Source organism: Panthera onca, chromosome X (genome assembly GCF_046562875.1).
Source record: "Panthera onca isolate mPanOnc1 chromosome X, mPanOnc1 haplotype 2, whole genome shotgun sequence".
NCBI classification, from domain to species: domain Eukaryota; kingdom Metazoa; phylum Chordata; class Mammalia; order Carnivora; family Felidae; genus Panthera; species Panthera onca.
In genome coordinates, this window is record NC_138357.1 from 111,396,116 (window position 1) to 111,424,055 (window position 27,940).

At 39.9% G+C, this 27,940-nt stretch overlaps 1 protein-coding gene across 5 annotated transcripts in view; it reads right to left on the minus strand.

Annotated features, from left to right (window-relative positions):
* Positions 1 to 394: 394 nt before the first annotated feature.
* Positions 395 to 27,940, minus strand: part of PHEX (phosphate regulating endopeptidase X-linked) — a 259,915-nt gene continuing 232,369 nt past the window's right edge. For all 5 annotated transcript variants that reach the window (XM_081793111.1, XM_081793110.1, XM_081793113.1 and 2 more), the window contains 7 exons: positions 27,670 to 27,724; positions 22,046 to 22,113; positions 18,390 to 18,520; positions 12,623 to 12,688; positions 11,517 to 11,621; positions 6,274 to 6,350; positions 395 to 3,724 (listed from right to left, as the gene is read on the minus strand). In XM_081793111.1, the coding sequence (XP_081649237.1) occupies positions 3,622 to 3,724; positions 6,274 to 6,350; positions 11,517 to 11,621; positions 12,623 to 12,688; positions 18,390 to 18,520; positions 22,046 to 22,113; positions 27,670 to 27,724 (605 nt within the window). In that variant the 3' untranslated portion in view covers positions 395 to 3,621. The remainder of the gene's footprint in view (positions 3,725 to 6,273; positions 6,351 to 11,516; positions 11,622 to 12,622; positions 12,689 to 18,389; positions 18,521 to 22,045; positions 22,114 to 27,669; positions 27,725 to 27,940) is intronic.

Sequence of the window (27,940 nt, forward strand, 5' to 3'; positions counted from 1 at the left end):
CACTTATGGTTTGCTGAGTGACAGGTGATAGCACATACAGACTCTGGTCTGATGGCAACTGTAATGTGCATCATCACTTTAGTAAGATCAGTCCTATCATGGTTGATCGTTCCCTCAGAAGCCTCTCCTTTCCTCAATGGAAATATTATTGCATAAGCAATAAACCACATCTGCTGGCTTATATTCGAAAAGAAAATACAACGACCACCTCGTAAATCTCTCAGTGTCTACAAAGTTACTTGCATTCAAATCCCACTTTCCTAGACCAAGAAACGTAGTCTACTAGAGCACTTTGCATACTTTTGGGGCAAATAGTATTGCCTAAAACACAACTGAGTATGTTAACAGATACAATAGATTATAAGTTTTTTTAAAAAAAATAGAGGAAACAGAAAATCTTCAACTTTTTATTGTCCTTAAAATGATCGTTCACATTGTTTTACAAGTCAGAGAAGAAAATACAATGATCATTTAGATATAAAATGCATAATCCAAGAATACCTTCCTTCAAACCAGCGGGGGCACTGCCACGGGTGAGGAAAATGTTGCTGATGAAACAATCATGTATTCTTCATTAGCTTAATATGCAATTGAAACATTATGTTAGAAATATCAAGGAAGAAGCCCCATCAAATGCTAAGTGACTGCACAAATACTGAGAGAATAAATGTATTTAGAAATGAGGTCATCTAAGGGATGAAGGTTAATGCAGAGGTCAGCTGCCCAAAGAACAAAGACTCTGCCTTTCCTGATCCTGGGATACTTGACAAGCAATTTCAAACCTCTCTCCACTTCTCTGGCACGAGCATAACCTGTGCAGCAAGCCGGCATTCCTTGTTGCTTCTTAGCGATGCTCCAGGGCTAAATAAAATAAAATTTATGTGCTATGCTTTCAGCTCCATTGAGGAAAGGCACTGAATAAACTTCAGGATAATTTACGAATCCGAGCTTGCATTAGTCATGTCCAAGTCTGTCTCATAAAAGGAAAAAATGGAAATAGGAGGCCAATGCTGTATGGTTGGTGAAAAGCTCAACAAACTTTAGGCAATGGTGATAAGCTCAAATAATACCACTTTATTTACACAAAATCCTCGACTAATCTGGGAGAATTTCCCAAAACTCCTTCCAGCACGCAGACAATAGTTCACTGGTAGAACATCTGGTATATGAATCAGGAAAGTCTGTTATGGCAGTCCTAGTATGTGATCCAATATCTAATTTCTTTTTAATTTACCATAATTATTTTTGTAAAACTTGATGGCTCGACTCCAATGGATATGCTTAGCAAGGATTGCCCAAATCCTGTCTTCTCTTCCTAATCACATTCTGAGGCCAACTTCTCCCTACTTTTATTTTTTTTACCTTTCTTTCCAGGTGGGTTTTCCCTTCTTCCCTCTAGGACTTAATCAGTGTCTGCTTCCTTTAGCAACCTGTATTGAAGAGAAGTAACAAGAGTATAATCGAAAATTTAAACTTGAGCATGTATGTGGAAATCCAATCCTACCAGAAAACTGTTGTAGCTTGTAGCGATGACTTGGTACTCCTGCTTTGGGTTTATCTTGTTTTAATAATGGCCCTCGTATCTACAACTTTCAGTATAACTGAGTTACAGCGCATAAAGTTAATCAGGACAAAGTAGCCACATCATTTAGAAACTATAGGGCCCAAACTGATCACTAACTAGTCTTCCTCAACTGACAACTGACTGCATGATTCCCACTTCCAAAGTCATAATTCTAGTCACTTTCTCTGACCTGCAGGAATGTGTTTATTGGGAGTTTAAAAAGAGAAATCTAGAAGGAAAATGCTATTCATACCAGCATAACAAACCTCGGTGGCTTCTAAATGTCCAAGGAGAGGGATAAAACAAGGAGTATCTTGTATGTCTAAAGCAAATCAGAATGGCTCCTCCAGAGAAAACGCCTGTACACTTCCAGCACCCCTAACCTAACAGCACTTGTTTTTAAAAATAAGTCACATTAAGGTCACATTAAGCCTTGGTTAAGAGGAGGAAAAGGTAGCTGCCCTTCCAAAGTTTATTCATTTAGAGAGGAGCAAATCAAGGGGAATATCACTGTCCTCTGACTAACAACACAGGTAATTGTTTTCCTCATGGTGGTGCCCCTGCATTTTTGTCCCTTTGGAAGTTCCCATGTTTACAAAAGGACATGGCACACACATACATTTAAAAAAAAAAGAAGAAGAAGAAGGAAAACAAATCACAGGGATGCAAAATGGTCTCCTACGGTTAGTCTGAGTTTGTCATTTTGCTTCTGAGATTTTTCCTATTGGCCTACTTAACGCCAAACCACATACACAATGAATAATGTAAAGGGAGGATGGCTATTTTAAGAAACTGGAAATGCCAGGTAACCACTGTAAGGCCATTAAGATTTTCCCCTACACACGCTAATAAGACATGGAGGGGTTCACCGGAAAGGATAAAGTTCTGAGGCTCAAAAACCCAGCACTGCTCTTTCTTACAGACTCTTTAGAAGACTTGAACAGAAAAAATTATCTTCCTTTGGACATGTGAGGAATTTTTAAATCAATCAATAGAGTTTAAAATGTCTCCAATCAAGAAATTTTTCAAAACGCTTTTTTCAAAGAGAGGTCATGTTAACTGAGCCAAAAGAGAAGTGGTATCTGGTCGCCTAAAGGGGGAATGGAAGCCATACATTCTTACTGGAGAATTAGAAAATCATTTTCTCAGTGCCTGCTCATTTCAGAAACAGAAGAATGCACATATATGAGGGTAACAAGATAAACAGGAATTGGACTGAAGAAGTGCCCAGCACACAGACATAATCACTGAGGTTTGGGCAGAATAGATCCAATTTTGGAGATTTCATCTCCTAGTGAGTAGGAGTTTTGACTTCTTCTGGGCCTTAAAAACACATCTGTTTTTCTTTTTTCTATTTGAGAAACTGAAACCCTTTCTCAAGTAGCCTTTTGGCCAGCTCTGTTCATGCCGAGTCGAACAGGGCAATCAGCTACGTCAGACAGAAGCTGTGAGAGGCATTTGCAACCCAACAGACCTCAAAGATGAAGGCAAAAATTTCATCAAATATTGTAAAATGAAGCTCCAACATATTTCTAACCTAACTACCATAGAGTTAATAAATGCTATGAATGATAATACATAAAATCTAGTACTGCATTCTACAGAGCAGTAAGACCGACCAGGTATCCAGGAACATGTCCTCATCATGGAAGGGTACAAAATGCATAGACTGAATTTCTTTTCTGGATACATTCTACTTAGGCTCTCTGCAAACCTGTAGATTAAAATAGTGTGTACCACTTAGCTGTTTACACTAAAATGGACAAAAGCGACAATTCAGCAGATAATATTTTAACAAAAGTAGCCTAGGGATTTATTTTATTTTATTTTTTGGTTTGGTTTTCTAAAGAAACATACTTGGTTCACTTCTTCTATTCCCTTTTTTTAAGCCCTACAATTTGAATACTGTTCACATCCAAGCAGCACACAAATAATGAAGATGCATTAAAAATAGGAGTCCTCAGGGGAACAGAGGCCAAAAGCGGTGGCGATGAGCGTTCGGTGTGGCCCCTCCTGGTGCTACACGGCTCCCAGGATGGCCTACACCAGCGGCCTGGCTACCAGAGTCGGCAGGAGTCCACGCCTCTGTTCATCGTGGAATTGGATGGACAGTTAAAGGCTTTCTGGAACTCTTCAAAGTTGCTAATTGCACCATTGACCCTGGAAAAGATATGTCACACAGTCCGTGTTATTCACTTCTTCCATATCAGTAGGTTCTGGGTACAACTGCAGCAGCCATACTGCTCTCAGGGATGTTGCATTCATCTCAGCTGTTTATGGGAGAGACAAATGAAGCCCCAAATGGAGAAGTAAAATTCCAAAGAAATTAACAGAGCTGAGGCTAGAACCAGCACCTCCTGAATGCCAGGCACATGCTCTTACGAATCTTCCCAATACCCTCAAATTTCTATAAACTGTAGGGTTTGCAATTCCTATAAATTGTATATACATACAACTGTATAGCCCTATAAATTTATAGACTCCTAGAAATTTAAGGATGTACCAGAAATACTTAGCTTTTCTATTTTTTCCCACTTTTTATGGAAGGTATAACTGATACAAAGTAAAATGTAAAGCTTATCAATTTTGTTCACGTATATATACCCATGTTACTACCACCCAGAGTATTTCCAGCACCTAGAAGGCTCCACTGTGTGCCCTACAAGTAGAACCTCCAAGGAAAACTACTAGTCTGACCTCTGTCACCACAGATTCGTTTTGCTTGTTTTTGAACTTCATATGAATGGAATCACACAATATGCACTCTTTTGTTCCTGACTTCTTTCACTCAATATTATGTCTGCAAGATTCATCCATGTTCTTACTATCTATAAACTATCTTTAAAGACTTCATTCAATCTACAAAAATGCTTTCCTTAATTCCTATTATGTTTGAAGGTTCATATTTACCTAGAATCTGGTCGAGGTAACAAACTAATGAACGGTGTCTAACTGTTAGTGATGAGTAATGTCTTACTGAAGTTAGTTCCAAAATCTGGTGTTCTTGCAAGTTCTCTGACTGCAGTAAAGACTGTGGATTCCTACTCAGCACTTTCATTTTAACTGCCTTACGGCAGAGGTATTTCCATCGTGTGATTTCTGCTGTACTCAAAATCTATAGTTACCTCAGACATCACTAACAAGCCAGCAAAAACTGCCCCCTCATCTATTTCTTACTCAACTGCATGTTCAAAGGGTTGACTAGAGACTCAGCTTTCTCAGTTATTAACTATTTCTTCCCTAATGACTTTGTTACCTATGGGCATTTGAATGAATATATTGGCCTGTATCCAAACTTCTTGTTTTAGCTGGGATGTATGGGTAGGAATGCATATTTCATAGTGTGATTCACCCTGGGCAAATGTTAAAAAGAGAATTTAGCTGATAATTAGTAAGTATACTCTGCAAATTATCAGCTAAAATCCAACGTTACCAGCAACTAGTTACTAAAAGGAAATTAGTTTCTACAATCTTATCTGTTAAGTAATTAATCTACTGTGTGGCTTCCTTTGTACCATTCGCCAGTGGGAGAATATTTTAGTCCATTAGAGAGTGTCAGCATTTTTGACAGTTTAGCCCAGTGGGGGAGAATTTCTAATACAGTGTTTAGATTTTTATGCTACTGGGTAATTTATAGTCAATTCCTGAAACATTTCTAAAGCAAACTTTTAGGAATAAGATTTTCAAATACAGGAGAAATTTTAGGCAATTTTCCTGCACTGTGCTGATGGAGTCACTTAAACATCAAGCAAAGATATCCAGATATATAACATGTTCTAGGCAAAGACTCAATAAAAATTATTATGGTTTCTTGGATTTCCCATTATAATTCTCTGACCCCAACTACAGAAAAGCTCCCTCAAACTGTGCAAGAAACTTAGCACAGGGTAAGTATACTAACTTTAATTTTATTTTTTCTTATTATTTTTTGTACATTCTGACAAATAAGATTGTAATTCATAATCCTCTTCCCTTCACGTGAAGTAATTGTTTTCAAAAAATGATTCAAACTAAAAGCCAAAATGTAGAGCTTTGACTTTAGATATGAATTCTAATAGCTAAATATCACCATACATCCTCTTTTGTGTTCAGAGCTATTCAGAAAGTGGGCATTCATTCATGTCTGCCGGTTGACTGCATGAAAGAACAAGAGGCATTAAATAGGATATCCTAGGACACAAAATAAACCAGAGCTCTACGTGTTTTAAGTCACATAAACTCTCATCCTTGCCTAAGGAGAAAGACATTTTCTGGCCCAGACAAAAAAAAGTAGGGGGCTGGATAAGTCAAATATTCCAGTTTACTGAGCACCCATGGTGCTTTTGGCACCCGTGGATTGGTACCTTTCAAAACCTGGAAGGTAACAAATGGGAATTAATACTAAAGCTATGAATTGGATTCTAAATTATCTTTGGAGTCTTGTACTATCTCACAGATCTCGATACAGCACTAGACTAGAGGTATGAGTAAATGCCTACTACAGAAATTTTTTTTGAAAGTATTCTGACTAAACTAGCTTCCTATTAATGAAAGAAAAGATGCTCAGTTCTGTTTGGCCAGATATTCCTGTCTGCAAAATGGAGATATCGCTGTTCACAATAAGGGCTTTTGTTCAGATCTCCTATGTGGTACGGCACTGGGATGGCTGAGTTGGGGAGGAGGTGGGAGACACACAGTTAAAAATTAGGACCATCGATTTGCCCATTTACCTAAACTGAGGGGGACTGTGAGCACCAATTTGGACTTGTTCTCGGGCAGCTTCTGGTCTGTAGGAATTGCACCTCACCTAAAAGAGAAGAGAATCCCAGTAATTATGTTTCCATTCCGATTACACATTGCCTACCACCTTAACTGCTCCAAACTATACTGAAGAGTAATTTTAGACTCAGTGGATGACAAACAGTTTTAGGAGATCAGATAAAACCTTCATCAGGAGTAACATCCATTATTCTAATCCCCAGAGTAGAAGGTTTGATTGTTGCGCATAACTCCACAACTTGAGTAAACTAGGAGGGTTTCTAGACAAATCTCTTTACTGTTTATTTATCTTTTTTTTTTTTGAGAGAGAGAGAGAGAGAGAGAGAGAGAGAGAGAGAGAGAGCGCACAAGCAGGAGTGGGACAGAGAGAGGGGGGACAGAGGATCCGAAGCGGGCTCCATGCTGATAGCAGCGTGCCCGATGGGGGCTCGAACTCACAAACTGCGAGATCATGACCTGAGCCGAAATCAAGAGTCAGACACTCAACCAACTGAGCCACTCAGGCGCCCCTCTAGACAAATTTCTTAAATCAAGAGAATAGTGTATAAGCCTAGAAATCAACCAATGTATTAACTCAAATAATATAATGCTTGGAATAGCCCTTATCAAATTCCACCATACTCATTCAAACAGGAAAAAAAAAATCAATCAATCATCCCTTATTGAGTATGGTCATGAGAAGTTAGTATTTTGCACCCTAAGTGCGTTGCTTGCCTTACCCCTAGTCAGGGCCTCAGATAGGAGGAGATTTCTCCATGAACTTTGAAGTTAGGCAAAGCTAATGTGACTTGCTCTGACCAACCACATGCAAGCAGAGGTGACAGATGTCACATCCTTGTAGAAGCTTTAAAAACCCAGCGCAAGTTTTTAAGAGTCTTAAGAATAATTTAAGATGCTTCATTAAGATCCAGTGGACATTTCCTCATCTCTATTTCCTCCTCCGATGCTGAACATGTGAGCGTGTGTTGAGATAAAGATTCTAAAACCCTGGTCCTTGAGTAATTACTAGGAGCAGAGTCCCACTTTGAACCCCCACTTTCACGTGGGACGTGGAGCAGGAACACAAAAGAAAGTGTCTTTGTACTGTTTGTTCCTGCACCATAACCTACTTAATCCTGACTTGAAGTTTGTCTGGAAACATGATATAGTCTTGAAGTATGAAAAGAACTAGGAGACATGAAATGATGCGGGGAATTCTAAGTGTGGGAGAAAATGGAAGCAAAGACATATTTGAGAGAAAAGAAAAAGCGAGACATTGAACAGGGATAATGTGTGGTGGATAACGGGCAGCAGTGGGAGGCCAGCAGGGAGAGAGGATGGTGCCGGATTTCTGAAGTCTTGAGCAACAGGCCAAGGGTTTAAACTGTATTTAAACACTGTTTGTGAGCAGGAAAATGACAAAATCATATCTGTAAAAGAATTATCTGGTAGGGGTGCATAGCAGGAGGAGGAAATTAGAGACTAGTTCCAAGAGTATTTATGGGCCTCAGGAAGGTTCCCAATGAGCGGCCACTAAGTAAGTAGAAACAGGAATGAAGAAAAGTAGAAAGATAAGGAGAATGTCTAAGAAAAGAATTAACAGGTCACAGAAAGTACAAGGATACAGGAAGCAGGAAAGGTGATATGATGCTATTGCTTTTGATGAAGATAAACCATCTGAACATGACTGTGAAGATGCTTTTGTAATGTGATTCCTTAATTTCCTCAGAAGTTAGTTGAGATGAAGTTGTTTCTGGCATTCTCTATTACCTCATTTTTTCTTGTTCTGTTTCTTTTTATATTCTTACATTATTATGCAGCATTGTTATAGTATTGTCTTTGCTTCATAAATCATTTAAGAGGCTTCTGAAAACACATTACGGTTGTTACTGTTTTCCAAGTATCTTCTCAGGAGGGAAAATAACTTTACTCCCTATAAGCAGACTTATTCCAATGTGCAAAGGCTGAAAATCTCCTCCTTCTGTCAGTAGGAATACCTCCAAGATAGTAACATAAAGTAGCTTTCCATTTTTCCCTAAATCTCTTTAGTTTAAAATAAATCAGATATGCTTTGGAATTTTATTTGAAGACATTTCAAAATTATGAAGATAATATTGCTACCAGTTGGTTTACCTTACATCCAAAAAGATATTGTGGACTAGGATGTAACTAAGATGGACTTTAAGTAAGTAAGAACCAATGGACACTATACTGTGTCCTCGAGATCAAAGGTCAGCAAACTTTTTTCTGTAAAAGGGCAGACATTAAATGGTTTAGGCCTTGCAGACCATAAGGTCTCTGCTTCAACTACTCAGTTCGGCCACAGTAGCATAAAACCAGCCACCCACAACACATAAAGGAAAGAGCATGGCTCTTTTCTAATAAAACAGTTTTTATAAAAATGGACAGCAGGCCATAATTGGCCCATGGGTCGAAGTTTGCCAACCCCTGCTCTAGAAATTTCTAACTACACTGTGTATGCTTATTTGAGATATCTGACCCAGCACTGACCCCAAAGAAGTCTCTAATGGAACTGCTACTTAGTCTTACCTTTTATAAACAATTCATCTAAAAATGTCAAGCATCTTCAACATACCCAGCATCTTTGTTGGGTGCTATGGAGATACATAAGAAATATAAGGATCCAGGGGTCCCTGGGTGACTCAGTCGCTTAAGTGTCTGACTTTAGCTCAGGTCATGATCTCCAGTTCGTGGGTTCAAGCCCTGCGTCAGGCTCTGTGCTGACAGCCTGGAGCCTGCTTTGAATTCTGTGTCTCCCTCTCTGCCCCTGCCCCACTCATGCTATGTCTCTCTCTCAAAAAAAGGTTTTTTTCAAGGAAATATAAGGATCCAGAAGATTAGCTATGGATATAAAACTAAAAGTCTTCAACAGTTTGAGAACAATTAAGGACTCAACTGCATAGTAATGAAGGGAATGTAATGTAAAGGAGTTGGAGATTCAAAAAAGAGAGAGAGAGAGTACTGGAGTCCTAGGGAAGTCTGTGGAAAATTTGGAGGAGGTGGAACTCGACGTGGATCCCGAACAATAAAGATGAGACTGAATAATCTCAGGGGGAGGAGTATGAAGAGGGTCACATCATAGAAGGAAAATCATTTAATTTTTTTTTTAACGTTTATTTATTTTTCAGACAGAGAGAGACACAGCATGAACGGGGGAGGGGCAGAGAGAGAGGGAAACACAGAATCGGAAGCAGGCTCCAGGCTCTGAGCCATCAGCCCAGAGCCCGACGTGGGGCACGAACCCGCGGACCGCGAGATCGTGACCTGAGCCGAAGTCGGATGTGAGATCGTGACCTGAGCCGAAGTCGGACGCTTAACTGACTGAGCCACCCAGGCGCCCCTATAGAAGGAAAATCAAAAGCAAAGCCACACAGTCAGTAATTGGCATAACAGTGTGGGTTGGAAGTGAGGACACCTGCCTGGCTAAGGGTGAGTCTAGGAGAGTTGCAGGAACTCAGAACTGGTTGGGTACAGTTGAGTAAGACTGAACAGAACTATGAAAGCCAGCTGGACGTGTTTGGTCTTGATGTGGCAGGCACTTGGGAGCCACTGCAGTTCCTTCAGCAGGTTCGTAATGAAATCAAAGTAGTATTCCAGGGTCATGTAAGACAGACAGTGGTGGAAAGATGCCAAAGTTGGAAAAACATGCCATAACGCTGTTGGGATAATCCAGAGTCGAAGAGATCAAGGCTTACTCTACAGATGATGAGACAGGCTAATAGGGAAAAAGAGGTTCAATCTGAAGAGGAGTTAAAACGATGAAACATCCAGCTTTGGGGACCCATGTCATAAAAACGAGGATAGACAAATCAAGTAAGACCAAAGAATCTACATTTTCTAACCAGGAAGACCCAGAGACTTGGGGTGTATTGACAGCAATGGGAAAACTAAAAAGGAAAGTCATTTTAGTGACTCCAGTTTTACCGATGTCATGTCGATAAATGATTTAGTGTTGTCATGTCAGCTTTAAGAAATAAAAGATCCTGTGGGCACCTAGGTGGCTCAGTCAGTTGAGCATCTGACTTTGGCTCAGGTCATGATCTCATGGTTCGTGAATTCAAGCCCCACATCAGGTTTGTGGCTGTCACAGTGCAGAGCCCACTTTAGATCATATGCCTCCCTCTCTCTCTGCCCCTCCCCAGCTCTCTGTCTTAAAAATAAATTAGCATTGGGGCGCCTGGGTGGCTTGGTTGGTTGAGTGTCCGACTTCGGCTCAGGTCATGATCTCACAGTCCGTGAGTTCGAGCCCCGCGTCGGGCTCTGTGCTGACAGCTCAGAGCCTGGAGCCTGTTTCAGATTCTGTGTCTCCCTCTCTCTCTGCCCCTCCCCTGTTCATGCTCTGTCTCTCTCTGTCTCAAAAATAAATAAACGTTAAAAAAAATTAAAAAAAAAAAAAAAATAAATTAGCATTAAAAAAAAGAAATAAAAGATCCCAGAAAGGTGAGAATCCTTTAGCCAGAGTCAGCCAAAGAAGCTGAGAAAATCAAAAAGGAAGAAAAGCCATAGAAGGAAAATCAAAGCAGCTGTGGAATGAATCAGCTTACTGAGGAACCAATGCAAAGAATGAAGAAAAGAAGGTTGTGCTGTTAACAACTTTGGTCTAGTTTTGAGCATACAGATCTACATTGCCCACTGTGAAGCCATGCATCAGAACCTTCATCAACCCATCTCTGTCTTCTTTGAAAATGAGGCCTACACACTTGTGACATAAGCTTCTATTGTTGTTTTCAGCTCTAGCAGCCTTCACGTACTCTTCTGACTCTTGTGACCACGGGAAACACAGCCTTGAGGGTCCCCCGCAGGTTGAGAGAGGTGGGATACCGTCAGCCCATGAGGCAAAGGAACAGGAGAAACAGAGCAGAGGGCAGGGCCATGAAAGCCAATCACCAGAAAAGGTTATAGGAAGTAGTGCATACTTTAAGAAGTCAGGATATATTAAAGAAATGACAAGTGGTTACCACAGGGCTGGTAACCCAGTTGATAAACAATACCAAAATACCCTGACTCAATCAGTTGATTAATTATGTCCCCCAGAATATTAAGAAGATGAAATTTGTCCCGGAAATAAGCAGCAAGATAAAATTTCAGCTCAAATCAAAGTTATGCCATTCAACTTTCGTTCCAAACCTTTCACCATGGGAGCAAGCCAAAGTCTCACATTTCAACTCTGATGCCCCTTCCTTGGCCTACTCACATGAGCATAACTCAGGAAGAAGAGCTGGTTGTTGGTGAATGTGATGCCTGGTAGGAGAGGCTCCTCAAGTCCCTGCCTCTTGTCATTTATCCATTTCCGGTAAGCCTGGAGAGAGAAGTAGAATGGATGATCCTCTGCAATGGTGGCTCTTCTCTTGTTTCATCCAGTGCAGAGATACTCAATATATCCTCCACCATGTGCAAAATGCATCCTGTAAAGTTTTCCTTTAACAACACCAACCTCTGGAAATGCAAATCAATGTCGTATTGCTTAACAGTGAGGCAGGTTCACCGGCTAAAAGACCTGATGATACTCAACAGATACAGAGAAGCTGGGCCAAAGCATTCACACGTTAAATACCTCCTCCCCCACAAAAAGCTATTCTTTCTCTAACACAATGGCAAGGACTTTGGAAATAAATGTTGGGGTCAACATATTGGGGCCAAATTTTTATTTTTCCAAGTAAAAGGGAAAACTATCACCTGCAATCACCATCACTTTATAAAATATATTTTAATTAGAATACAGGAAGGATGTAACCTGAGAATAACAGCCTGGTCTTTACATTAAATGCATTTACCTTTATGAAAATCTTTCCACATCATCCTTAATGCTTCTTATTTAAGCAAAGACCAGTGGATGATGAAAACCTTATTATGGACTGTTACTGGCCAACTATATGAGAACCACTAGCCTCTGGCCATCATTTAGAAGCTTGGTATTTTAAGAGAAAATTGCAAGATGGGCTATAGAGACCGGGTACTCAAGGAAAACTCATATGAACATAGCCCTGAGGAGATTTCTGGAACGTGCTTTGATATTATTGTGAATGCATTTGCTGAAAATCATCCTTTAAATACATGATTCTTCACAACAAATATTATTCTTTAGGGTGACTCTATATCCCGTAAAGAAAGAAAAAAAGAAATGCAGCTCTATTCATATAATAGAGTATGACAGAGTCAATGTGGAAATATAATTCTATTTACAGAAATTACAGAAATCTAACTCCTCAAGAAAATGTCTGGAGTGTAAATTGAGGTGCACCCACATGGCGTTCCATAGTTTCATTTTAAAAATCACAGCAAATATGTTGCAGTGCATACCCTAAAAGCTTCCCGCAGACCTCCATTATCAGCAATATTTTCTCCTAGGGTCCTCTTCCCCTTCACCTAACAAAAAGAAAAAAAAAAGAGTGTTTCACAGCCAACTATCATTCAGCAGAAGGCATAAATACGATAGCAAGAAAAAGTGCCATATTTTCCAGAGAAAATTACATTCAATAAATCATAGGGTAGTCATAATATATTGTGAGATGGCAAACGAACTCCAGCAAGGTGCTCCTGAATACACTAATTTCTATTTATTATGCTACGCATTTCTTTCTCCCCCACCTCCGTATCTTACCAATTTAGCCAGCTCCAATAAAATGTTAACAATACTGAGTGACTCGGGTTTAATGGAGAAAAAGTTGAAATGTCAATACACAAATGACTTTCTCTGATTAATTCATATAATTTGAGTCTTTTCAGTGTGCTTCTGTTTCCAAAAATTTACCATCCACAAAGGAACAAAACTTCAAGACCAACCATCACCATTTTCCCTTCAGCAACTTCCATGAAAAATTAAAAGGAGGGTAGTTCTCATGGGGGACAAAAATCAAACAGAAGTAACACATTCCACAAGGTCAAGGTTTGCAATATGTATGATAAGCAGCCAAGCATGGGGAAGAAATTCCTCCAAACATTTGAAGATTGTTTCTTAAATCCCTAAATAGGCTAGGATAAAAAAAACATTCCAAACCAACACAGCCCACAAGCCAGAATCTAACCTGCCGCTCATTTTTGTACAGGCTGTGAGGTAAAACTGGATTTTACAATTCTCAGTGCATAGGGGAAAAAAAATCCAAAGAAGGGGAATATTTTGTGGCATATGAAAATTAGATGAAATTCAAATTCAGTGTCCTTCATTCAGGTTTATGGGAACACAGCCACGCCCATTTGTGTCCATAGGGTCTGGGGCACTCCCCTTGCTACAGTGGCCTAGTTAAGTAGTTGCAAAAGAGACCTATGGCCCACAAAACCTAAATCACTTACTGCCTGGCCCTCTGCAGACCAAGGTTGTCAATCCCTGCCTAAGAGGCAGAATAATGCCCCCTCTCCCCTACCAAAGACGTCTATGTCCTAATTTCCTGGAGCCTGTGAAAATGTTATCTTTTGTGGCAAAAGGAAATTGTAAAATATGATTAAGTAAAGGATCTGGAGAATTAGCCTGCATTATCCAGGTGGGTCTAATGTAACTACAAGGGTCCATATAGATAGAGGAAACGGGAGGAGTGATGCAATGTGAGATGTGACCAGCTACTGCTGGTTTAGAAGAAAGGCACCATGAGTGAAGGAATGTGGCCAGCCTCTAAAAGCAAGAAACACCAAGGAAACAGACTCTCCCCCAGAGCAGCTAGAAAGGAAAACAGCTCTGTGTCACCCTGATTTCAGCTCACTGAGACCTGAGCGGGACATCGAGGACTGCAAAACAGTGTTTGTGTTGTTTCAAGCCATTAAGTTTGTGGTGATGTGTGATAGCAGCAACAGGAAATGAATACACCCTGCTGTAAACTTGAAAGCCATGGGTCCTACCCATTCTTTACTTTCAGGCTAGCCCAAGCACCCAGGTATCAAGCAATACCAATGGATAAAAACCAATCTTCGGAGAGCATTAATTTCTGTAATCACCCAGGACTCTCCTAGCTTCAGTCCTCTAAGTTCCCACTCTGGCTTCACATATATTCTTCTTTGACAACAATCTTACAAATTAAGTGCTGTTACCACCACCCTTGTTTAACAAATAAGGAAAGAACAGAGTGTGTAGCAGATGTCTACAGATGTCGTTGTTGCAGATGTCGCTGGTGTCACACTAGATCCCCTTTTCCATCAGGACTGTACACCCATTTCTCAACTGCTACCAGCTCAGAAAGATTAAGCTTAGCTTAGGGGACTCACCACACCTGAAGATTCCTGGGAGGGGATACCCCAACTCTCAGTAACTGACTGATGAGCAGTTAGAACTGCCTAGCCCCCTAACCCCCGGCTGAACAATTCCTATGGTGTGATTCATGCTCCAGAACCTGGATCAGGCTGAGGCTAAACTCCTGAAACCAACAGGTTTTCCTTACCCTCGTACAGGTCTCTCCTGAAACTACTTCCTAAATAAATCCCTTACCTAAGAAACCCCTTCTTGGGCTTTGTTTCTGGAGAACCTAACCTAAAACAGAGTGATTAAATCAACTGCCCACATTTCACGGGGATTCAAACCCAAAAAGTCTGTGTCTAGAGTTTTTGCCTCCTAACATGCTACCTTCTCAAATCTCAACTGCTCTTGACTCCATTGCATCTGCTTATACCTACTCATGCCCATATTTAATTTCCTTCGTTGTTTCTCTAAGCTTTATCAAAATTGGAGGTTTGAGGAGTGGCCTCACCCCTCTGGCTCCTCCCCCTCACTCTAGACCACCTCCGTAGACCATATGGCCCTAGGTTGGCCTCTCACCAGCTGGGAATAGTCTGCTTCTGTGGCACTCCCCTGGAGCACTCCCCAGTTCACTGCAATGGACTCAGGCATGGAAGACCAGCATCCATAAATGGAGCCAGAAAATAAACTGTGGCCCTTTATACCCACAAAGGAAGCCGCCCCCTCTCCTCCGGGATAGAGATTGAAGCTGTTTTCTGACAGTTGAGCGGATTTTGCCAGGACAGGCATCCCCTTTCTATCGTCCTTGTGACAAAGGTACACATTTGCCAGAATTCAGTTTCAGTGTCTGACATTTTAGCCCAAAAGGATGCTGTGGAATAGTCCCCCTCCCAACACACTAGCTAGGAATAAAATGAGCTTAGAATGTGAGAAGCACAGCATGATATGGTGAAAAGAATGTGGATCTCAGACTCACTCTAATCTAGACTCTACTGTGGTTTTTCATCTCTTTGAGCCTCAGTTTTCTTATATGTAAAATAAGCTAGCAATATGTACACCTCTCAGGACCAGTATGAGGATTACATTTGTTTCGGCTGATTGAAAAGTCTACCACCATGCCTGCATATAACAATCATCACGAAATATACATTCCCTTCCTCTAAAAAAACTGTTCTTCTATTGGTTTTTGTTGTTGTTGTTGTTTTCGGTCCCACAAAATTTGGTTTTGTTTTTCTGTAGGATGGGGCACCTATGAGTATGTGACAAAGTATTAGTAATAGTAACAACAATTTACTGAGCACTTACTGCACGTCAGCCATCATGCTGGTGCTTTACATAACGGCAGCCATTTAATTCTTACAACAAATGAATGAGTTCAGGAACAGTGACCCATTTCACAGATGAAGACACTGAGAATCAGGAACATTAAGCAACTTTCCCAAGTTCAAAAAACTTGCAACTGGTTGAATCAAGATTTGAACCTCTAGCTGACTCTAGAACCCCTCCCTCCCCTACACTTTTCTTGAAGCAACATATATTCTAGATGGATTTTCACAATGTGATAACTCCTGAATTGAATACTGATAAACAGAAGCACCCATTTTACATCTTCTCATGACAGAGTTGTAGATATTAAAATACACACACATACACATACACACACATACACACACACACACAGAAATGGCTTTCCAGAACAATGATGAAAGAGCTACAGAAACTATTCAAGGATACAGCCTCTGGTTTCTCTGCCTGGATAAAGAACAGTGTTCCTTGTGCTGAATATGGTTGAAGAAGTAGAGGACCAAGTCAGTTCTGTGTGGTCTCTTGTTCCTGTTAGGTGTGGTACCCTTAACTATACGAATTAGGGGCATACAGGGTGCACATGTGTGTTTTAGAGTGAGGGCTTCCTGCAGATCCATACCCTACCAACAATTCTTCACTATTGGCTTCTTAACGGTCAAATACAATGCGAGAAATCTATTTCTTATAATTATGAAAGCAGGGGTAGAAAACGCAATAAAAAACTACAAAGAAAAATTCGTATAGGGAGCAGAAATGAAAACCTGATCAAACCAGCAAAATAAGGAAAAGGAAAAAGAATTAAAAATAATATACAGGAGATAAACTACAAAGAGAAAACTATAAAACTGTGTTTGAAAATGTAAAATAAGAACCAGACAGAAAGGCATACCATGTTCTTGAACAAGAAGACTGTATAATAAACATGTCAATTCCATACAGTAACTGTGATTTAACTTAGAATCCCAACGGGATTTTCTTTGGGGCACAGGGTAACCTGTGGGTAACATGATCTTGGACCAACTACAGAAGTATATTTGCCTGAGAATGGGCAACCACGTAAAAGAAGAACAGTGAGGGAGAGTTTATATTGACACATACCAGAACAATCCTTATAACAATGGTAATAAGGGCTTGGTAAAGAAATCAACAAATAGGCCAGCAGAGTAGAACACATAATCCAAAAATTGATGTCAATATATATAAGATTCTAAAATTTGACAAATAATCGATTCAGTGAGAAAAAAAAGTCTTTTAATCAGTGATGGTGGATCAATGGACTATCAGAAGAAAAGTAATCACTCATATTAAATTCCATAAAAAAATAAGTTTTACATGCATCAAGATTTAAATGTAAAATAACACAACAACAAAAATTTTCCCAAAAAGCTAGGAAACTATATATATGACATACAGTGGAAATACAGAAACTATTTTTTAAGAGAAATAGGTATCTTTGGCTATATAGAAATGTTTAATTTTTGTAGGTCAAAGATGCCATATATAAAATCCAATGGATGAGCAATATACTTGGGGGAAAACACTGTAATGTGGATAAAATTTTAACATCGGTAATTTTTTTAAAAGTTCTCATATATTGACAAGAAAATAACTGAATAGAGAAATGCTCTTTCGTGTATCACTGGTGAGAATATGAAATAATGTAAGTTGTTGGTGACAGTAGGAACCTATCTTATACGGACAAAAAGAACATGAACCTAACGACTGTTTATTACAGCAGCATTTACTGTTGGAAAAGAATTGGAGACAAAGCATAACCTCTCTCAACCAGAGGTTAGTTGAGTATGTCAGACACACTCACAATGTGGACTTCTGGACAGTCACTGAAAACCATGAACTAAAGGGGTGCGTGTATGCATGTCTGTCTCCACATGAGCATGGGAAACAGTGTACCAGGGTGATTAAGATGAATTACAGGTAGGCAAGCTAAGAGTGATGACAGGGAAAGGGGAAGGGGACGGACATGAAGACAAGAAAGGAGCAGAATCTGACACACACAAGCAGCATGTATAAAGTCGCATTCTTGTCTTCATGGAAATTTATGTATGTATACCTAAGAAAAAAAGAGGCATTTTAAAAGTACATTTCTTTTGTTCAAACATCTGTAATTAACATCTCTTAACCAATTCAGAGTCATTTAATTCAAATTAGTGAGATTTCAACGAATTAAACTAAAGTAGTAGTTTGGAAGGAAAATGTTTTAAATGATATGGAATATAGATTTATAAGAGTTGTACTGTTTGTGTTTGCAACAAGACTTTCTATATTTGTCTGAATCTAGGAAAACAAACGAATGTTTAGGCCTGTGATTCTCAAACTCCAGATTGAATCAGAGTCAGCAGAGGGTTTGTGAAAAGACAGCCAGCCAGACTGACTATCAGCATTCCCCTCCCTCCAGGATTCTGGGTCAATAGGTCTGTCATAAGACTCGAGAATTTGCATTTCTAACAAGTTCCAAGGAGAGGCTGAGGCTGTTGTTTTAGAAACCACACACCAAGAACCAATGGGCTAAAGGAAGCTAATGTCCAAAAGAGAAAAAATGAGATGCTCCACAAGACGCTCCTTCACCACAGTTGTACTTACATTTAAGCCAGCTCTCCGCCAATAATAGTTGCTATATTGGTTAACCATGCACTTTGTTTTTTCTTTAAACTTTTCTTCTGAGTCAGTAGACCACCAAGGATCCAGGTTTCCATTTTTATCATATTTTCTACCTAGCAGAAAGGAAAATTAAAAGATATTTGTACTACCTGTGTTCTCCTCTAGATTTTTATGGTTTCACATCTCACATTTCGGTCTTTAATCCATTCTAACGTTATTTCTGTGTATAGTGTAAGCAAGTGGTCCGGTTTCATTTTTGTTTTCCCTGCACATAGATGCCCAGATTTCCCAAAACCATTTGTTGAAGAGATTGCCTTTTTCCCCACTGGATATTCTTTCCTGCTTTGTCAAAGATTAACTGACTATATAATTGTGGGTTCATTTCTGGGGTCTCTATTGTGTTCCATTGATCTATGTGTCTATTTTTGTGCCAGTACCATACTGTTTTGATGGCTACAGCTTTGTAATATAACTTTGGAAGTCTGGAATTATGATGCTTCCCGCTTTGCTTTTCTTGTTCAAAACTGCTTTGGCTATTCAGAGTCTTTTGTGATTCCATACAAGTTTTAGGATTGTTTGTTCTAGCTCTGTGAAAAAATGCTGTTGGTATTTTCATAGGGATTACATCATTTTCCCAAAGAAGACATCCAGATGGCCAAAAGACACATGAAAAGATAACTCCACATAGTTCCACATAACTTATCATCAGTGAAATGCACACCAAAACTACAATGAGATCATCTCACACTTGTCATAATGGCTAAAATCAACAACACAGGAGACAACAGGTATTGGCAAGGATGTGGAGAAAGGGGAACCCTCTTAGACTGTTGGTGGGAATGGAAACTGGTGCAGTCACTGGAAAACAGTATGGAAGTTCCTCAAAAAGTTAAAAATAGAACTATCTTATGATTCAACAATTGCACTACTAGGTATTTACCCAAAGAATACAAAAATACTAATTCAAAGGGCCATGTGCACCCCAATGTTTACAGCAGCATTATCTACAATAGCCAAATTATGGAAACAGCCCAATTGTCCACTGATGGATGAATGGCTGAAGACAGATAGACAGACAAAGATATAGACACAATACACATACACACAGTGGAATCTTATTCAGCCATAAAAAAAAGAATGAAATCTTGCCACTTGCAATGACATGGATAGAGCTAGAGATTATAATGTTAAGTGAAATAAGTCAGTCAGAGAAAGACAAATACTTGTCTGTGGAATTTAAGAAACAAAGCAAACGATCATAAGGAAATAAAAGAGAGAGAGAAGCAAACACCAAGACGAGTCTTAAAACTACAGAGAACAAACTGATGGTTGCCAGAGGGGAGATGGGTGGGGCAGGGGTGAAATAGGTGATGGGGATTAAGAAGGGCACTTGTCTTGATGAGCACCTGGTGATGTACACCTGAAACTATACTATAATGTATGTTAACTAACTGGAATTTAAATAAAAAGAAAAAAAAGATATTTGTACTATTTATGGAAACTAATTTCTCCATTTCCCCTTTCCCTCAATTCAATAGGCCTTGAGAAAGCAGTTCCAGTAGCACGGACCACTCCTGGGAGCAGCTCCTACCTTCTCTCCAGTGTCACAGGTTAATTGTAGAAAGGGGGGAAGGAGAAAGATGAAGTTCTTTCTTTCTAAGTAAAAAGAACATTTTAAAAATAAGATTCATCAACTTATGGTATGCACATTCTGAACCAATCTTGACTTCTTTGTTTTCATCTGATGTGACCCAAACTGTTCTCTGGATTATGAAACGAAATGGCTTCATTCAGAAAGTCCATGAAGGGAGATGGAGCACCAGGACCAGTGAAATTCCAAACAGTCCATGGGAACAGTCTAATGAGTCATTCACACTGTGAGACTGTAGCCCCTGACTCAACCCTGTAGGAATGTGTTTCCTCCAAGTTGCTAGGAGCCGAGACACACATAAAACCTCTGTTATGAATCATTCCACAGCCATCAGTGTGCATGGAAGGCCCATCTGTCCTGCTTGGACAAGGAAGGTTGCTCTAAAAAGAGAACTTGGAACAAGAATGGAAATCTCCAAAACATAATGGAAAAAAGATCAGTTATACATGCTTTTTTGCCATAGGCTCACTCTTCATTTTCTCTACACCCTTCAAAAGAAGTCTGAGTGTATCTAGACTGTCTTCATACTCAAGATTACTATTGGTTTGAATTTAATTATGCAAAGAACTCTTCAGTGGGCTTACAAGAAAGTCCTAGAAGCAAAGGTGTTAATTGGAATAATCCAAGGCTCTTCAGCAGGAGTGGATGCCATTACCACCAACCCCTGGAAGGGCACGGAGTCACTGTCTTCCACACACTATCCAACCAATCATTAAACAGTTACAGGGCATGTAGTTAACTATGTGACTCTCTGTTCTAAGTACTGGTTACAGACTGAAATTGGCATCATTAGATTATGTCCTTGGAGAATGACTTCAGAAGGCCTCCAAAAGATTCACAGCGAGAACTGTACTTAAATTTCCCAGGAAGAAAGGCCCAGAACCAAGAGATCACTTCTGGGTTATGTTTCTTAGCTAAGACACTCCTCTTAGATAAACCAAACATGGAAAGACAGAAAGTGTAGCTCCGGAAATTGAGAGGAGCACAAGGTAGCTATATTTTAACAGGGAGGGGAGAGACCACGGGAACCAAAACCCTAGATGATTCAGGAAGGGTTGGTGGGAGCACAGGAAGAATTGCCCAGAAGGAGAACCAGGCCTTCCGGTCAGCATCCAGGGAAGGATGGTGGAGACACCACAGACATGGAAGAAAAAGGTCCTTTCTATAACAATGTTGCCTTGTGCCAGTCGGCTCCTTGCATCTGCCTGTCACTGTGCAGATGTGGATACGATTATCATTTGCTACTAATTCATAAATTTCAGAGTTTTCATGTGGCTTTCCAATAATGCTCAAAGGTAAAGGAGAAAGGAGTGCCAATTACAAATGATGACAACCTACAAGGGGCAATAATTTCTTTAGTTTATGCATATTCTGCTCTTGTGCTTAAATCTCATCAGGATACACAGCATATTCTATATTTTGCATTATTAGGAAAGCATAGTCTTTTTAAAAAAATCTAAAGATATGCCAGCATAGAGAAAAACACAGCTTAAGCATTGCATAATCCTTGAAATCGTATAAAGGAATCAGGCAGCCAAGCTCCGGAGTCCTAACTGGCTGAATCCTAACTTGGCAGCATGTATAATCATCTTCAGAGCAGAGCTCACACCTCCAGGGAGAGCATCTCAAGATGGTGAATAAAGAAGTGACAGAGGGGAGAGGCTATGAAGCAATTCCTTTAACTATCATGGCAGCTACAGCAATCCTGATCTAAATGCAAAGATAATTTCAGTGAAATTACAAGGTCTTTTTTTTTTCTTTTTCTTTTTTTTTTTCATGCTATTCCATCACCAATGGGAACAATTATTTATTTATGGCAAGCTATCACAGCATGGCATGGGGGGAATTTTTCAATCAGCACTCACACTGCTTTGGATAATCTTCAATCTATGGTGATGCCACTATGCAAAGATAATAGCAACAATTAACATCTGTATCATCAACATTATCATAAAAGCAGCTGCTTATACAATGAATCAGTACTTACCATTATTATCAAATCCATGTGTAAATTCATGTCCAACAATTACTCCTATAGCTCCATAACTCAGAGATCTATGGTATAAATATATAATTTGGAGAAAATTAGAAGCATGAACCTCAGAGCATAATCGTTTGATTTTTCTTAATGAAAAGCCAAGATAATCTGTTTTCTAGTAACTGCAACTTATAACCACACCCTCAAAATTGTAAAAAAAAAAAAAGAAAAAATCTTGGGGCGCCTGGGTGGCGCAGTCGGTTAAGCGTCCGACTTCAGCCAGGTCACGATCTCGCGGTCCGTGAGTTCGGGCCCCGCGTCGGGCTCTGGGCTGATGGCTCGGAGCCTGGAGCCTGATTCCGATTCTGTGTCTCCCTCTCTCTCTGCCCCTCCCCCGTTCATGCTCTGTCTCTCTCTGTCCCAAAAATAAATAAAAACCGTTGAAAAAAAAAAAAAAAGAAAAAATCTAAACATACCCTTCTCATTGAAATGGACAAAGAAAATCAATTGTAATACTGCCACAATGACCATGTATGAAATTAGGGATGCAAAAGAGATGGCTTCTAAAGTCCCTTCTAGCCCTAAGGTTTCTATGATTCTGTATCGGCTCTAGCCACTTTATATTTATAAACATCCAAAGCAGCAGCAGGGTTTGAGAAGACCCTGTCTGTAAACATACCATTTATTTTTTATCTGAGAACTGTTGAAAAATCACTATAGACTTAGAAGTTAAATTGTTTCCCAAATGCAATCATAAAAAAGGAACAGAGCAGAGATTGAAAGAGATCACTGCTTTCAAAGGTAGTCACATTCCCTTGCTTCTGTGAAAGACAAGCTTATGAGTGAATGGCAAAGATCATGAAGACTTAACCAGATTTGGAAATTGCAGAATCATAAGCCAACAGTGGTTGTTTCGTGGTGCTGTTAGGTAGCAGTAGAGAACTGAAACAATATATTAATGATATATGAAGAAATCCATAAGGAGGCCTCTGGATGTTTTTGTGTGTGTGTGTGTGCGTGTGTGTGTGTGTGCGTGTGTGTGTGTACACACACGCGCGCCCTCCCCTCCCTCCAGGATTCTGGGTCAATAGGTCTGTCATAAGACTCAAGAATTTGCATTTCTAACAAGTTCTAAGGAGAGGCTGAGGTGTGTGCGCACATGCGTGTGTGTGTGTGTGTGTGTGTGTCTGTGTGTGTCTGGGACCTCTCTCAACTCTAAGTTCCATGAAGGCCAAACCCTTACCAGTTTGATCCACTACTCAATTCTCTGTACCTAGTATACAGTAAAAAAGTAACAATCATTTAATCGGTTAATTAACTTTACCATTTCATGCAAGTGATAGGTCTGCATGTAATTTAGTTTATTTAACACGTGGATGAGGATTAAAGACAACTTAAAATCCTTGTTATGAGGATTCTTTCTGAGATTTGCAATTATGCTGGAAATATTTTGCACTTGCCTCCTGACATGCAACATCAAAGTTACCCAGCAAATGGAAAGGACCCGTAAGTGGAAAGAATGAGAATATTTGAAGCAACATGTTATTACAGGACATAATGATCCTTAACATGTTAATTGTTTGTCTCAACTATAACCAAATAAGTGCTGTAAGATTTCATTTTTCCCCTTGGTGGCAATTCTTTCCTTTGTTATTTCTTTCCTGCAAGGTAATTTGCATTTGAACAAAAATGCTTCCTACTGTTTTTACATCATTGCAAACCTTCATTAAAGAAGTTAGAGTAAAATTATGCATTTCAATCATGGAGCTATCATGGCAGTGTGGGACAAACTTGTAATTTTACATTGTGCTAGTTTATGCAGCAGTAGCTGTCACTATGCAGCCTGCGACATTTCGTTTTTTCATACCTCTCAGCCCTGACAACAGGACTCAGTCCTCTACCACCCTTGGTCAATGCTGTTGACCGGAGGAATTTCAGGGATGAACAATGGAAGCTTACAGGAACTGCTCTACAATAAATGTCCCTTAAGAAGGGCTGCTCCAAAGAGCTTCCTCTTTGCAAAGGGTAATAGAGAACTCAGAAAATGACTGAATTATTCCAAGTTCCAATACTCAGTCACATAATCATGATCCTTTGGACAGGAGACAAGAAAAGGTAATTCTCTATGACTGAGCCTTACAATGATCATATTTCATAATGCTCAGTTCACATCTTCCATTTTATCAACGGCCATAATTATCAACGGCCATATGACATAATTAGCATGTCATAAAAATAAATAAGTAAACTCGCATGCTTTTTGAAATGTGACTGGCTGGCCAGAAACAAGAAGACTGCTGCAGAGAAAACTCCAGCCTTCCAAATGTGAAATGGCAAAGATGACAATTTTTGCACCTACTCAGTTGCTCTTCTGTTCTTACTGCCCCATGGGTTTAACACATGCACTGGATTTTGCTGTCAAGAAGAGGACAGCCAGACTTCTGTCTGGAGCAACCATGATCTCATGCTGTCAACAAGGAAGGGCCACTTTGCCTGAATCAGAGGCAAGGGCCTACCTAGTCCACAGTCCCATTCCAAAAGTCACAGGACTTCTCCTTGGGCATTTCCAATAAGCAGGGGCTCATGAGGGGGACCGTTCCCTCAGGAGGTTCTAAATAACACAGCTCTCCTTAACACTGAACTGGAATCTTTCCTACAGCTGCTATCTATTGGTCTAGTAGAGTCTCTAGCTGAATACCCTCTGACCCCCTGAGTACAGCAAGTTGTCTACCACCTTCACTCTCCTTCAATAATGTAAAGACACTTACAAGGTTCCCCCTCCAGTGTCCTCAAGTTCTTTCAATTGCTTTTCTTTAGTCAGGGATTCTAGACCAGCATTTCCCAAAACATAGGGAAAGGGGGAGTTTAGGAACCGCTGGGTTAAACACATTTCAATAGGTTTCCTTCTTGCGGAACTTCTTGGAAATTTTTATGCTGCTGAGTATTGTAATTTTCCAAAACAAAAGGGAGGATGACCGACCTCTATTACTGCATTGTGGAACACACACTTTGGGATGTTGTCTTGGGCTACTGACAGTCCTGATTCATTCCTCTAAAAACACTTTAGCTTGTTGATATCCCCATAATTAGAGCCAACATTCAGGCAAGGACTAAGCTGACCAGTGTGAACACAAAGGATGCCCACTGGCTGAATCTGGAGGCTATCCATCCAAAACAGATGTATGGAAAGCCATCTCAGTGGACTGCAATTCCCATGTCTCCAGCATCTCGATCTTTCCAATGCCAAATACCCAAAAGACGCTTAATAATCACTCACGGAGCAGATATAGTAATACAGGGTGGAAGGCTTCAGTGAGGACATAGATTCTTTAGGATAAAAAATACAAATCTCTCTCCCACCCAAATACCAAATATGGCTCAGCGTAAGGTTGAGCTAACAAACACTAACATTATTTCCCAGGTTCCTATGAGTTTCACTTTTATATCAGAAAACCATGCTCACAGACCCAATAAACAAATTCACTTAATCAGTAACTTCAAAACCTAACCAGACGATTTCCAAGTCTCCAGATATCTAACAATAATAAGAGAAGTGCACTCAAATTGCTAATGATAAGCAGAATCAAAGAATTTGAGCACATTTTTAGTTTGAAGGGAATTTAGACAATATTTAGCCTAGATATTTATTTTTATAGAAATATCTGCAAATTTTTAATCTTAATAATAGGGAAAATTGATTCCAATAAAAACTATGCAGCTGAGGCCTGGGATGATATTAATGGATTTGGCTAATACAAACCAAGAATTTTCATTTATCCTAACGCAGTGCTTCCCTACAGTAGTCTTTATTGATGCCTGCTCCTGTCCCCTCACCACTCGCCAGTGTTGAGCACACAATCCAAAAGCTTCCAACTGCCAACACCTGAAACTACTTGCCTGAGGACTTTTTCTGGCTACTAGGGCCCTCTGGGCCTAGACTGGGCAATGCCAGAGAGTTATTACAGCTGGTGGCAGCCCTCAAATCAGTGAGGGAAGGGGAGTTGATAAATGCCCCAGCTCCCTTGCCCCTGCAGTGGGATTACACTGAAGCAAGTTCTACAGGTCCTTGCCAGGGCTGAGCCCCAGCTGGTCACAGTGGTAACTGGCTTTGTAACACATGTGTGGTAGGTAGAACAATGGCCCCCAAAAGAAGTCCACAGGCTAACCCCCAGAAGTCATGAATACGTTATTATGTAGCAAAGGGGAATTAAGGTTGCTAATCAGCTGAGTTAAAAATACGTAGAGTGTCCTAGATTATCTGGGAGCAGCCAGTATAATCACAAGGGTCCTTCAAAGTAGAGGAGAAGGCAGAAGAGGAGAGTCAAAAGGAGATGTGAATATGAATCAATGGTCACAGAAATGCAACTCTGCTAGTTTGGAAGACAGAAGAAAGGGCCATGAGCCAAGGAATGTGGGCTGACTCTAAAAGCTAGAAAAGGCAAGAAAAAAGATTCTTCCCTAGAGCTTCCAGAAAGGAATACAGCCCTGCCAACACCTGTTGTTTAGCCCAGTGGGACCGGGGTTGGACTTCTGACCTACAGAACTATAAGCCAGTAAGTTTGGGAAAAATATGGCAGCCACAGTAAACTCCTAACATTCATTATTGGCTTCCTTCCCACCCTGTCTCACTTCTCCACTCCTCCGCCACTGTTTCCTGGTGTCACCTCCCATAACAACTCCTTGAACTCAAATCCTTGTCACAGGATCTGCTTTTGAGGAAGCACAAATCAAAACATTGCTACCATATTTCTCTTATTTTTATATGTATGTGATCCCCTATGTTTTTAACCTACAAATAATATTTAAATTGTCATTTATCCAAACCAAGACAGAAGACACTAAGTGTCTACAATCAAGACTAAATTTTCTGTGTATTAAACCACCAGAGCAAAGAAAGGCACATAATAAAAGTGGTAATATTACCAACAATGAGTATTATCAGACTTCTCACTATATGTAAATTGTGAATTACCATCTGTTGATATTAATGACCTTCAATATCTCTAACTTCAGAGAGTATCAGTTTTTGGCCTATTGCATAACTACCAAGGTTTTATTTTTAAAGACAAATTTGATAATCTTTACTTGTTCAAAAACTTCAATATTTTCTATTGCTCATTAATGACGGCTCCTTACCTGGCACTTAGAGCTCTCCAATATAAAACATCAACCTTCTTTTGTAGATGCCCTTTCCACTATTTCCCTTTGTATACTAATTGGACCAACCGAACAAAATCTTTGCTTTCTATAGGTACTTTTCTTTTCTCACGTTATTTCTTCCATTTCTTCCATGGTTTTAGACCCATCACCATCAACTCAAATCCCAACAATCCTTTGAGGTCCACATATTTGTCCTATAAGTCAATGAATAAGTGAATAAATACACAAAGATTAAGGTCCCCTGTGTGGACTCTGCCTTTCCTGTCCAGTCACACACCCTGGTAAAAAGAATCAGGAAACAAATTTCTAAAATGAGGAAAGTACGACTGACCCACACCAGGTTTCATGCTCTCCTATTGCTGAACAACCACTGGCATTGGTTTTTGTTTTTGTGACTTTATATTCTACTCTCATTCAAAGCAGCATGTTCCTCCTTACTTGTCAATAACTGGTTTCTTCATTAATTTACCTACCGAGGATATTCCGTTCCCCAAAAAAAAGGCTTCTGCAGCTCTCCTGCTGGAAATCCTGGGAGAAAAACAGACAAAATTTTAAGAGATATAGAAATTGATTTGACGATGAGTACTTGGTTCAAGCTTCAGCCTGGAAGTCTCAAAGGCCCATCTGAAAGGTACTCCTCATGAAGCTGGGAGCACTCAAGAGATTCACTGTTTCTAAAATGATATGAATTCAACAAAGTTTGAAACAAGTGCATCACAATAGTTTCAAGGAAACCACTTTGCA